Genomic DNA, 12657 nt, shown 5'->3' with positions numbered 1-12657 from the left:
CAAATTGTGAAAGCTTGCGGGTGAAAGGGCGAAGCCAAAAGCCACAGCCGCCTGCGCCTTCCCCAACAATTCACGTGGACTTCTTGGCCACATTTTCTTTTTTTTACAGGCACTAGCGATACTGCAAAAGAAAAAAGCAAAAAAAAAAAACACACAAGGTAGGGAAAAATAAATCTGCACACCGCGGCCACAGCATGAGGTCTCGCACTAAGGGCTCATGCACACGACCGTTGTTGTTTTGCGGTGCGTTTTTCACGGATCCGTTGTTCTGTATCTGAGGTTTTTTTCTTATCCCACTTAAGTCCTCTTCCGTTCAGTTATTGCACAAAACATATCCGTATCTGATCCGTTTTTTTTTGCTGATTGTATACAGAAACAGTAACTTATTAAATCACCAAACACATGAGCCATATGGGCTGGGCGTAGCATTTCTACAGTATGGATCCGCAAAAAAAAGACGATGAAATACGGATGTGTCCAGTGTGTGTTCCGTATTCTTTGCAGACACTGACTTGAATGGGGCCTCGGACTGTGATTTGCGGACAATAATAGGACATGCGCTACTTTTTAGCGGAACGGCCATGCGCACAAACGGAAATGAAATGCACACGGAGTAACTTCTGTATTTTCTACAGCCCCATTGAAGTGAATGGTTCCGCGTACGGTCCAGGAAAAAATAAAATAAAAAATGGAACGGAAGCGGAAAGAAAATACGTTCGCGTGCATGAGCCCTAAATGTGAAGATATGGGGATAGATAATTTTAATATCTCATATGGGCCAATACCTGCATCTCCTTTTTGTCCCCAGCAACACTTCGAATGTAGCGGTCAAGTCGCCGTCTACCACGTAAATAACAGTAGTTCCTGTATTGATATGGATGCATGTAGTAATGGTGCATATCGTGCATATGACAAGGGTGAGCAGCCACGACAGGAAGCTTTGTCATGGGGACATAACAGCAAAGTGGCTGCAAGGCGCTAGACTATATTCTTGTTGGAGAATACCAATGACGTGGATCCTTGACTCTGAAGATTCTCCTTGCTCCAGTTCTGCATTTTTATCATATTTGTAGCGGCAATAAGTAGATACCCCCACCTCCCCGAAAACAAACACACTTGAGATGAGTGCGGCGGCGACTCCCTGCGCTGTGGAATGTATGGCTGATGAACGTGTCCCTTTGGTGCCTGTAAGGAACAATCTCCTCTCTATTGGCTGACCTTTCCCTGTCCCTATAACAATCACAGTCTGTAAGGGATTTAAGGACTTACAGCCCTCCTCAAGAGGGGGCTCGTCCCATCGCACAAAGTGACCACTATGCCTCCCATCAGTCCGCACAATTAGCTGCATTTAAACCGGCTCATTAAAACAGATCATTCAGCAGACATCAATCAATGCAAGCCATGTTTTCTAATGAAGTCACAGAGCATTGGGGGGTGGGCGACCATATGTAATTTTTTTTTTTTTTGCTAATGAAATTACAATCCTGTCTTTTTATCGATACAGAGGTACAGCACGAAGATTTACTGCAGCATCGGGATTTTACAGGACAAGATGTCAAGGCGAAGGCAGGATAGAGTAACCGTAGACTTTCATCGTAGGTTATAATTCAGTAAAATGTTACCTTTAAATCATAAAAAAAAAAAAAAGAACAGTTTGGATACAATAGGGCAGGCATGGCCAACCTGAGGCTCTCCAGCTGTTGCAAAACTACAACTCCCAGCATGCTCAGACTGCCTGCAGCAGGGCATGGTGGGAGTTGTAGTTTTACAACAGCTGGAGAGCCACAGGTTGGCCATGCCTGCAATAGGGAATAAAAATGGCAAAAGCTGCAACATTGAGACTTCATGCAACTTTATTATGTATTACAGAGGCAAGAATGTTGCAAATCAAGGGAAAGGATGCGCAAAAGCATTCCTAAACCTACAGCTGCTTATTCTGTACAGGAGCCTCTTCCCCCTCACTTCATCATTTTTAAGTCCAATATTCTCTAATAATTGCATATCTCATAGTAGTTCTATCCCAGATTTTCTGATACAAAGTTCCAAATCTCCCGCAACGCCATAAAGCTAAAATACTAAATTCATTCTGCTTGCAGTCACCACTAGAGGGAGCTTGATGCATATTATTTACTTATTGATTGCAGTATAGCAGAAGTATGCAGTAAGCGCCCCCCAGTGGTGGCTGTAAGAAGCAAGAGTTTCAGAGTTGCTTTTATTTTTTATTTTTTGGGGGGAAATTGAAAGGAACTTATTATACTCCCTGTTCCAAACCCCATCCATTCCAGCACCGCCGCTTGGCCTTTCCCATCGGATGACCAGTGCAGCCAATCACTGGCTTCAGCGGTCTCATGCTGTATACCAGTGAGGCCAGAGATTGGCTGCAGCGGTCACGGGTGGCATAGGGGATGTCATTGATGCAGCCAAGATCTGGGGATCATAGCTGCAGCAGTACCTCCGCGCCATGAGTGTGTGTGGGGGGGGGGGGGGGGGTTAGAACATAGAGTATAGCTTTTTTAAATTATTTAGTGGATTCCATTCCATTTACAAAACAATTTAACTCAGACAACCCCTTTAGCTCTATAACTGTGCAGGGAACTTGGAGCCCTGTATCAGCTTGACTGATATAAAGACATTGAGAATAAACAAAAGTAGAATTTTGGACCAATTTAGACAACAAACTGGTGCTCAAGGTGTTCATTTAGCTGTAATTAAAGACAAGCAAAGGGTTAAAAAAATAAACGTATCAAATTTGCTATTGTGGATCCTTACTGATGTAGGACATTACAAGATGGATGCTCACAAAGTAACACATTACGGCACTTTCAGGTCACAAAGTTTACCCAACAGGAAGTCACAATCGGCGCACACTGATGCGAGACATTCGACAGCGCCTCGATACCTGGTCTCTTACCCCCTGCCGACATGAAGCGTGCTGTAAACAGCGCCTCGCTAATCTAACGTCTTCCCATTTAAACAGCTGGCGGCCCGACTTTAATTTTTATTTTTTTTAACTTACTGAAAGTCTTGCAAATGTCGGAGACGGCTTTAAAGACCCGGTCTGAGAAGTTGACCTTCACCTTGACGTATTTCATGTTTGGAAGCTGCAGTCGCAGAAGTTTGTGCTGAGGGGAGAACTGCAGTTTGGCGTCGGCTTGGATGCCATATTTGTCTAAGGTCCAATGAGTCTTCAAGAGCCACGTTTTCTTCTTCTCCCACCACAGGGCGTGATCCGACCAGTCCTTCTTTACATCTGAAAGTAACAAAAATAAGAAATGTGATCAGGGTCCTATTCTTGCTTTATAGATGGACCGAATGTCTGAACGTGGTCATACACAAGACCGCTAATGCGAATGAAGATCTCCAGACCCTCGCCCAATGGCAGACGTTGGGTGGAAGATGCTGGATTTCAACATATTCTCATCTTGTGAGCCTGTGGGAGATAGGCCACCTCTAGAGGAGTCTAGTCAGTGGCTTGAAGACACATGCATGCTCGGCCAGGCCCTGCCACCTTTGGGTCTATTTCATTGGAAAGAAAAAAAACTCAATAATTGGGAGATCTGGATCAATTAACACATCCCTACAATAGTTCAGATTAAAAAGTGAACTTCTACCATAGAGAACCATCTGAAGTTCACTTCAGGACCTCCACCACATGGCAAAATCAGAAGAGCCCTTCGGCACAGCTCAGAGATTTCCATTAATAGAAAATTGACGCAAAGATCAAGATTCTAGCGACCAACTGTGGGCCTACTCTTAAAGGGAACCTGTCACCGGGATTTTGTGTATAGAGCTGAGGACATGGGTTGCTAGATCGCTGCTAGCACATCCGCAATACCCAGTCCCCATAGCTCTGTGTGCTTTTATTGTGGAAAAAACACGATTTGATACATATGCAAATTAACCTGAGATGAGTCCTGTATGTGTGATGAGTCAGGGACAGGACTCATCTCAGGTTCATTTGCATATGTATAAAATCAGTTTTTTTTCCACAATAAAAGCACACAGAGCTATGGGGACTGGGTATTGTGGATGTGCTAGCGGCCGTCTAGCAACCCATGTCCTCAGCTCTATACACAAAATCCCGGTGACAGGTTCCCTTTAAGAGGAAACCTCCTTGGGTGACAGGTTATCATCTGCTGTCTATACAGAGTTTTCAGTAGAATATGAATAAAATGGGTAGTTTATAGGCCAGCCCTATAAATTGAGTTCCTTCTGGTGGGATACCACAGGATTAGGTGTCACTTCCAGGAGATGCACTTTGCATGAAGCATTCCAAAAACAGCCACTTAAACCAATACCCATTTTGACTGATGTGAATGGACTCTGGCAATGCTCCAGTACCTTATAACCCAGGTCAGAGAGCTGCCGTAGCTAATGAAGACCTCTAACCTCTCCTGACAGGTTTGTTTTAGCAAATACTTGCACCCCTCTTGTAATAAGTCTGGAGCATCTATTCTTATGAGTATGATGTACCCTTTCCTCTATTATTCCTGCTAGAAGTTACGAATACATTACTAGCAGTTTGCAATTGGATCCAGATGGAAGTCCCCTGCACAGTCTGACATTGGATAGGGTCAGGCTGTGAAGGGACACGGACAACTTTCATAGTAATTCATTCATTAAAATAAAAGAACGGCACAACATAAAGTTCTAAGAAAAGATGCAACAGAACGGTTATTACACAGGGAATGCAAGTATTTAGTCCTCTTTCAAATGTGTTGTCTGCACCCCAATAATATACACATAACTTGCAGGAAACCCAACTTCTCAACTGCCACATTAGTTGACCCGTTTATATTCTAGTCACTTGTCTAAGGCCCAAGTTTCTTATGAGATTTAGGTTTCCTTAGAGACCTCCAGAAGCTCGGGCTGCGGAGCAGACATTCATTTCATTCTGAGCCATGCTCATCCATGAAGCATTTCAATTAGGGCTAATAACTCATTTAGGACGAGACTCTGTAAAGGGGATTTATCCAGTTTTCATGTCTTGGGACATGACGACAAAGAGTATGCCAACCTGAATTTACAGGCTAATGCGGTGATTGGAATTCAGGTCGTAGAGCGATTACATCAATACCAATCCAAGGACGCCGCATCGGAGAACGGGAAACACGGCGAAAAACAGATACATTAACAAATGCCCCCCTGAATGAGGAGATTCATGAGCAGGAGGTTTGTAAACAATGTTGCAAATAAAAATAAATATAAAAATAAATATACATTGTAACAGTTATCATTGTTTCCACAAATGTATCAAAGCTGTATTGTATAAAAAGGGAAACAAGCCAAGGACATGAACTTCCCATCACAAGGCTCATAGACAATTTTTTTCTGAATTGCAACAGAAATCCAAATCCGATTTGAACATTTCCTATCCATCCAGATACAGATTCCATACGTGCATTTGTCGTCATTGTGGCACGTGATTCACTCCAGATAAGTTATAATGGAGACTACAGATGGCCATACATGCATGGAGTCATTAAAAGGGCGTCTGGCCACCCGATCCTTATATATCCTTGGCTATGAGACCGTATAGCCATTGGGTTGTCAGCTGCTCCTGTTACCGCTAAGGCTACTTTCACACTTGCGTTGTTGTTTTCCGTTATTGAGATCGGCAGAGGATCTCAATACCGGAAAAAAATATAAAGTTTCCGTTTAGGATGTCTTCGGTTCGACAGCATTCTGTTTTGTGACCGGACACAAAACTGCTGCAAAAAAATAAAACGGATCTGTCATCCATTGACTTTCAATATATTTAGTGACTGATTTTTTCTGTTTTAATTTCACACAACCGCATCCTAACGGAACGGATGCATCCGGATGTGGAAAATCAACATGGATCCGTTTAATTCCGGTATGGAGATCCTCTGTCAGAATTAACAACAGTGTGAAAGTAGCCATCTATTAGATCGATAATCACCCAGTAGAGATCACCAACCACAGTCTACATCCCAGGGCAGCTTGTATACATGGGTGGTCTTCTATTAATTGTTCTCCAGAAACCATGGAACCAAAATTGTGCTGCAGGGAAATATAGGGACACGTGGGAGGAAAGCGGAGCAACCTCAACTATGTGACACATGTCAAGGCCTATAATGCACAGAATGTACCCATAAAGAAGGAGACAATGGGGACCATTGTAGTAAATATTATATATCAAATATAACATCACTTTCAGAACCCTCTCCCCAACCGTGTCAGGGCCACTGACCTAATTCTCAGTCTCTCCACCAGCACTTGATCAGCCATCTAGAAATGCAAATTTCTCAAACCAGTTCCTTTCAAGACGCTCTCCAGCATTAAATAGGACGCTTATTGTCCTCCTCCATTTGCAGTTCTTTAACGCTGGCAATACGCCACTTGAAAAAATTGGCACAAGAAGCCAAGATCCACAATGCTTCGCTACAGCACCACCGACGTACGCAAGCATGTAAATCTACCTCTACCAGTAGGTGCAAAGTCATTTCCATGCACAAAGCGATCCATTGACATTTAGGTCCATGGGTTCAGCTACCAAGTTACTGAAATGCACAAATCAGACTGTAAAAAAAATAAAAATAATAAATGTTATCCTTTTAGGATAAATCGCTTATTTTTTTTGCTAGAAGGGTTCCTTAATATGGTTTCCACTGCTGGAGCTCCCAGCGATCAGCCGTGATCTATGTGGGAGCCTGGAAGCAAGCGCTCTATAATTCCCTGCAGCGCCACCACAGGGGAAACGAAGCATAACATGGTGTTCAGTGACATTAATGGGCTCTCGGTCTAATGTGCAGTTATGGCTACTTCCACACTGGCGTTTTGGCTTTCCGTTTCTGAGATCAGTCATGGGCTCTCATAAGCGGTCCAAAATGGGTCAGTTTTGCCCTAACGCATTTTGAATGGATAAGGATCCGCTCAGAATGCATCAGTTTGCCTCCGATCCGTCTCCATTCCGCTCTGGATGCCGCCTGCAGCGTTTTGCTGTCCACCTGACGAAACTGAGCCAAACGGATCCGTCCTGACACAAACTAAGTCAAAGGGGACGGATCCGTTTTCTCTGACACAATAGAAAACGGATCCGTCTCTCATTGACTTTCAATGTAGTTCATGACGGATCCGTCTTGGCCATGTTACAGATAATACAAACGGATCAGTTCATGACAAATGCATGCGGTTGTATTATTGTAACGGATCCATTTTTTTTGCAGATCCATGACGGATCCGCCCAAAACGCGAGTGTGAAAGTAGCCTATGCTGGGTCCTCCAAAATGAGACACTCTTTATAGCAGACTTGGCCCTGAATGGGAGGGACCCACACTAATTTTTAATTCTCAGATTCCTAAACCAGGCATGCTCAACCTGCGGCCCTCCAGCTGTTGGAAAACTACAACTCCCATGATTCCCGGACAGCCTACAGAAGGGCATGGTGGGAGTCGTAGGTTTACAACAGCTGCAGGGCCGCAGGTTGAGCATCCCTATCCTAAACCAATCTCTCTATAGTTTATATCAAGGAACTATCTTCAGGTTTCCTAGATTTTGACCAGTCTAGATAGGTTTCATTAAAAGGTAGGTCCCAGAGTTTCAACATATCCCCTATCCAAAGGTGGGGTGGGGGGGGTAAGAGTTGTATTACATACATCAATGGAGCAGATGACTGCCAGGAGGGAAGCGTTCCTTCCCGGTAATTGCCTGCTCATTAGTGGAGGAGACCACTGCTATTACATGCAGCAATCTCCTCCACGGTATGGGGGAGGAACGATCATTATGCCATCGCTCGTCCCCATACTGACTACTAGTATCGTGATTAGACAGCGCGATCCGTCGCCAGCACACATTGATTTTTATGCATGCTTGAAAATCTGTATTGCCGGATGAACGAGCGTTTACTCGTTCAACAGGTAATTGGCGGCAGTATTACACTGCCAGATCGCTAATGAGCGTTCCTACAATGATCTGGCCAGTGTAAATGTCTGATTGTGGGGATCTGACCTCAACGATCATGAGAAGCAAGGTCCCGAGGCAGTGGTTGAGCACGCACCCGGCCGCTCCATTCATCTGGAGGGGGCTGCCGAATATAGACGAGTGCTGTATTCCGGTGGTTAGGGGGATACGGTCAAATCTTGGAGATAATTGCATCAGATTGGTGCAAAACACACATCTAGTCGGCTCTGCAACTTCAAAGAACGCGCAGACCCTTTCAAGTTTTACTGAGAAGTCCTGCTCTCAGCACAATGGAGAAGGTCATTAGATAAAGCGGCTAATGAAGAGGGAGGCTACAGGAAATCCATCAGGGTAATACAACCTCCTGAATACAGATCTGAAGCCTGTTAGCAAACAAAAGAGAAGAAGCAAAAGACATACATTCTGAGAGTCTCTTGCTGGCGGAAATACTGAATATTAAACCATTTTATTTTCCTACAGGTGTATTGGAATGGGGACCTGAGGGCAGGGATTCAGAAATTTCTCTATACAGTTATTTAAAGGGAACCTGTCACCGGGATTTTGTGTATAGAGCTGAGGACACGGGCCGCTCGCACATCCGCAATACCCATTCCCCATAGCTCTGTGTGCTTTTATTGTGAAAAAAAAAACCAATTTGATACATATGCAAATTAACCTGAGATGAGTCCTGTACGTGAGAGGAGTCAGGTACAGGACACATCTCAGGGTAATTTTCATATGTAACACATATGAAAGCACACACAGCTATGGGGACTGGGTATTGCGGATGTGCTAGCGGCCATCTAGCAACCCATGTCCTCAGCTCTATACACAAAATCCCAGTGACAGGTTCTCTTTAAAATCTCTTGAATTACTGATTCTAACTATTGCCATGTAACCAACAACATAAGACATCCTTTATCTTATCAACCATCACTTGGTTCACACCCAGATATGAAGATCGTTCATACATCACATGGTGCCTTCAATCCAGTCCTTGAGGAAGTACCGGTCACCTGGGTGAAGAACAAGCGTCTGAAAATTATTCCTGGACAGTCCATAACAATGGGAAACTTTTCCAACTTGATTCTTCCATGATTACGCTTGAAGCTTATGCAGGTTGCTGGGGACGGTCACAGGAGCTGCTGCTAAAGTTGTCATATTAACATCTGAGCTATAGAAATGCATCACTTATGGTCTTTAGGATTCAGATCGTTGACGGTCAAGGACTATTGGCCAAGTCATCCAGGATAAAATCAGGTTGGCAGAAGCCAATAAAAGCAGAGTTAACATTTCAAATTTGCATGGTCTTCGGTCAGGGCACTGAGGCCGATATGGCCTGATACCAAAGTCACTTCTCCTGTCGAGGGGAATAACTTTCACCCGTGGGACATCTGACATTGCACGAGACAGTCAGGATGCCTTCACACAAGAACATGGACTGGTCTGAGCGTCCTTCAGTTCTCTAGCGGTGAAACTACAACTCCCAGCATTGAGAAACCTGAATGCACTACATCTCTAGGACTACAATATTATTGGATGGTATTGGGTGGCACAGGCATTCATACGGTTCCCCTTAAGAATTGGGATCCTGGTTCTGAAGCTACAGCTACATATTAGATGTATGCCAACCAATTACCACCAACTGAGGACTTGCCAACTATCTAATGTCTATGGCGTTCCCCTTTCGGCAGATGTAGGTGGGGTAAGGATTACTCCTCCTGATCCTTTTATTATTGGGAAGATAAACAGATTCCTCACCCAATTCCTACTGGGAACACAGGCTACGGGTATGACAGACATCGCGTGACAGCCGTGCCAAGTGTACGCCCAGCCTAAAGGGGGTTCTCCTTAGGATAAGTCATCAGTATCCGATCGGTGGAGGGTCTGACTCCCAACACCACTGCCGAACAGCTGTTAGAAGTGACTGAAGCACCGCGGCCTCTTCCTAGGCTAGTGACGTCACATTCATTGGTCACATGACCTAGGCACAACTCAGTCCCATTCAACTGAATAGGGCTTAGCTGCAATACCGAGTACGGCTATACAATGGGCGGCACGGTGCTTGGTAAGGCCCTTTCAGTTGACCAAACCACCACATCTTCCTGGAGTCTTCATAGCATATTATTTCCTCTGGATTCTTCTCCCTAAACTACTGATGGGTTCTTTGACATGCTTGCATGATGCACAGACATTAGATTCTGAATGCAAAGAGCAAAGGTGCAATGCCTTGTTGTACACCTTTTTCTTTTTAAATGTATGCATTTTATATAAAACAAGGGGCATCAAAATACCAACGCAAGTCAATAAGTGCCAGGAACCAGATCCACCACGGATTATGTTATTCTGTAGCCATTATAGACTTGTTTATCCTGGGATTGGTCCAACTTGTTTATCTCATCTCCAGAAGTCTTCCATCCAAGGTCACGAGGTCTATCCTCAGTGACTACAGAGAGAGTCCATTTGTGGTCAGGACGTCTCTTATCAGAAGAGCACTCACTCTTTCCCTTGAAGACAGTTATAAATTTTGGGAACTTCACCAGGACTAATCAGAGCATCCAAGCTACAAATCTCTGTACAAAGAGGGTATTGATCTCCTGTCATCCACTTTACAGCTGATAGTGAAGAAGACCTCACATCTCAGGCACTTCAGACAATTAAACCACAAAGAAAGAAGATAAGACAAAACCAGATACACAAGGAGTCATCACCAAGTGGAGCCGAGGCCTCTACTGCTGAACGACCACCCCAATCAAAATGACCTAGGGCTGCACCTTCTGATAGGAGTCGCCATTATGATTCGCCTATATGGACCATGGGCCCAACTATAGTCATAGCACTTGCTATTGTGCCCAATCGGGTGCAAGAACAATATCACTTTTTGTGAGAAATAACAATGTGGAGGCGTTTTGCTATAATGTGGGTTTTCTGATATATTGTATTATATACACCTTTAATTATTGCTACTTCTGCTGCTGATGATACTAATTTTCTTACACTTGCGACAGCCCCCCGGAAAATCTCCCTGTAAGATCTATGGCCAATCCGGGTCTAACTCTCCAAATTTCACTCATATTTTAAAAACTCTAAAAGAATTTTAATATATTACAACTTGTAGAGGGGCTGCAGAGCTGGAAAGAACAATAGATTTGGCCTCTTGTTCATGGAATCCATCAGAATTATAGCAAAAGCAGGAGACCTGGCAACACGCCAACATGTAATCTCCGGGATTTTGGAAGAAACGCGTGTGCATATTCAGTCTCGGCCATAAAGACCCCCCCCTCAAAGAATTACTTGGCTAAGAGCTTCTATACATCGGTGTGTTCCAACTGATATCCGGTTGTAGAAATTCTTTCCAGTGCTATGGAGAGGATAACGTGCAGGTTTTATCACAACGCGCGCTTGGCCAACGTCGCGATACGCAGCGCCGGGGATGCCTGCCAGCAGACCCTTCCAATACATTCATGAAGGTTTTTATTAGACTCCAATCACCGCTTCATTCTCAAAGTCAGGCAGAATATAAAGGATAAGGTGCAAGGAGAGAATCTCCCACTCTGGAGGACCCAGCTTGGCCACACGTTACGCTTTTGGATTTCCAATGAGAACGGTGTAATTCTTCATTTCACCTGTGGGGGCTCTGCAGAAAAATTGCACACTTGTTGCAGGTCGTGGCACAGATTTACAGTTGATTGCAGGGGACTCCAATCTTAGACAGAAATATCTGTAGCAGACTGTAAAAGCTGGATGACAACCTCTACGGCTGTCACAGAACTTTTACAGAAGATAATATTAGCTAGGTTTTAGACAAGGTGACAGAAGAGGACGACTCGAGGTCAGAAGGAATCTTGAAATGGAATGAATATATATATATATATATATATATATATATATATATATATATATATATATATATATATATATATATATATATATATATATATATATATATATATATATACACACACACACACACACACGAGCCAACAGGTGCATCTCCTTGAAGGCCACTTAAGCAGGTCATGACAGGATCTGACAGTGGGTGGGTGGGCAGATCTGACCCCAGTTGTCACCCAGCGACTGGCGCTTAAGAGGGTCTCTCAGTAAGAAAAGGGCAATAGTCATCAAAGAGCAGCTGCCACCAATCTGCAGGTCGAGCAAAAAAATGTGGATTTATGATTAAGAAGGGGGAACAGGGGAAATCAGACAAAAGCCACAGCGCCGAAATAACGTATTCTGTGTAAATGTATAAGATATGTAACAGGAAAATACAGATCCTACACACAACACTCACCCCCAGTATAAAGCGGATCTCCTCCTGTCCCATTGTGCTTGTCCATGGGCTGTGTCCGATATTAAAGTGAATGGAGCAACGCTGCAATACCAGATACAACCCGAGGACAAGAGTGGCACTGTGGTGCTGGCTGTTTGGCTTGGAGAAGGGGGATGGGATTAAAGTAAACGCTTATCACTGCTCAAAAAAATAAATAAAAAAAATATTGGACAGTGGTCTGACCCTTCACCTTAAAGGGGTATTCAAGTTATTACAAAATGGATAGGGGATAACTATTAGATCGGTTGGGGCTCCTACCACGGACATCCTGTACCCCTTCAAAATGGAGTGTCAGATCAGACATGTGCACTATCGTTCCATTCATTTCTACAGGAGGAAAACTCCCATGGAGATGAATGGAGTGGTGGTGATCTGCTGCTCTGTTCATTACGGGGCCCCCTAAT

The 12657-nt window shown here is 44.0% G+C and overlaps 1 protein-coding gene across 1 annotated transcript in view; it reads right to left on the bottom strand.

The window, feature by feature from the left end:
• FERMT2 (FERM domain containing kindlin 2) overlaps nt 1-12657 on the bottom strand; it is a 68428-nt gene that overhangs the window by 34075 nt on the left and 21696 nt on the right. Inside the window, 1 exon segment of the mRNA XM_044272441.1 lies at nt 3017-3250. Coding sequence (XP_044128376.1) covers nt 3017-3250 — 234 coding nt within the window.

The sequence above is a fragment of the Bufo gargarizans genome, chromosome 11, assembly GCF_014858855.1.
Source record: "Bufo gargarizans isolate SCDJY-AF-19 chromosome 11, ASM1485885v1, whole genome shotgun sequence".
Taxonomy (NCBI): Eukaryota; Metazoa; Chordata; class Amphibia; order Anura; family Bufonidae; genus Bufo; species Bufo gargarizans.
Note: the sequence above shows the minus strand (reverse complement) of the source record. Positions and strands in the feature narration are given on the sequence as shown.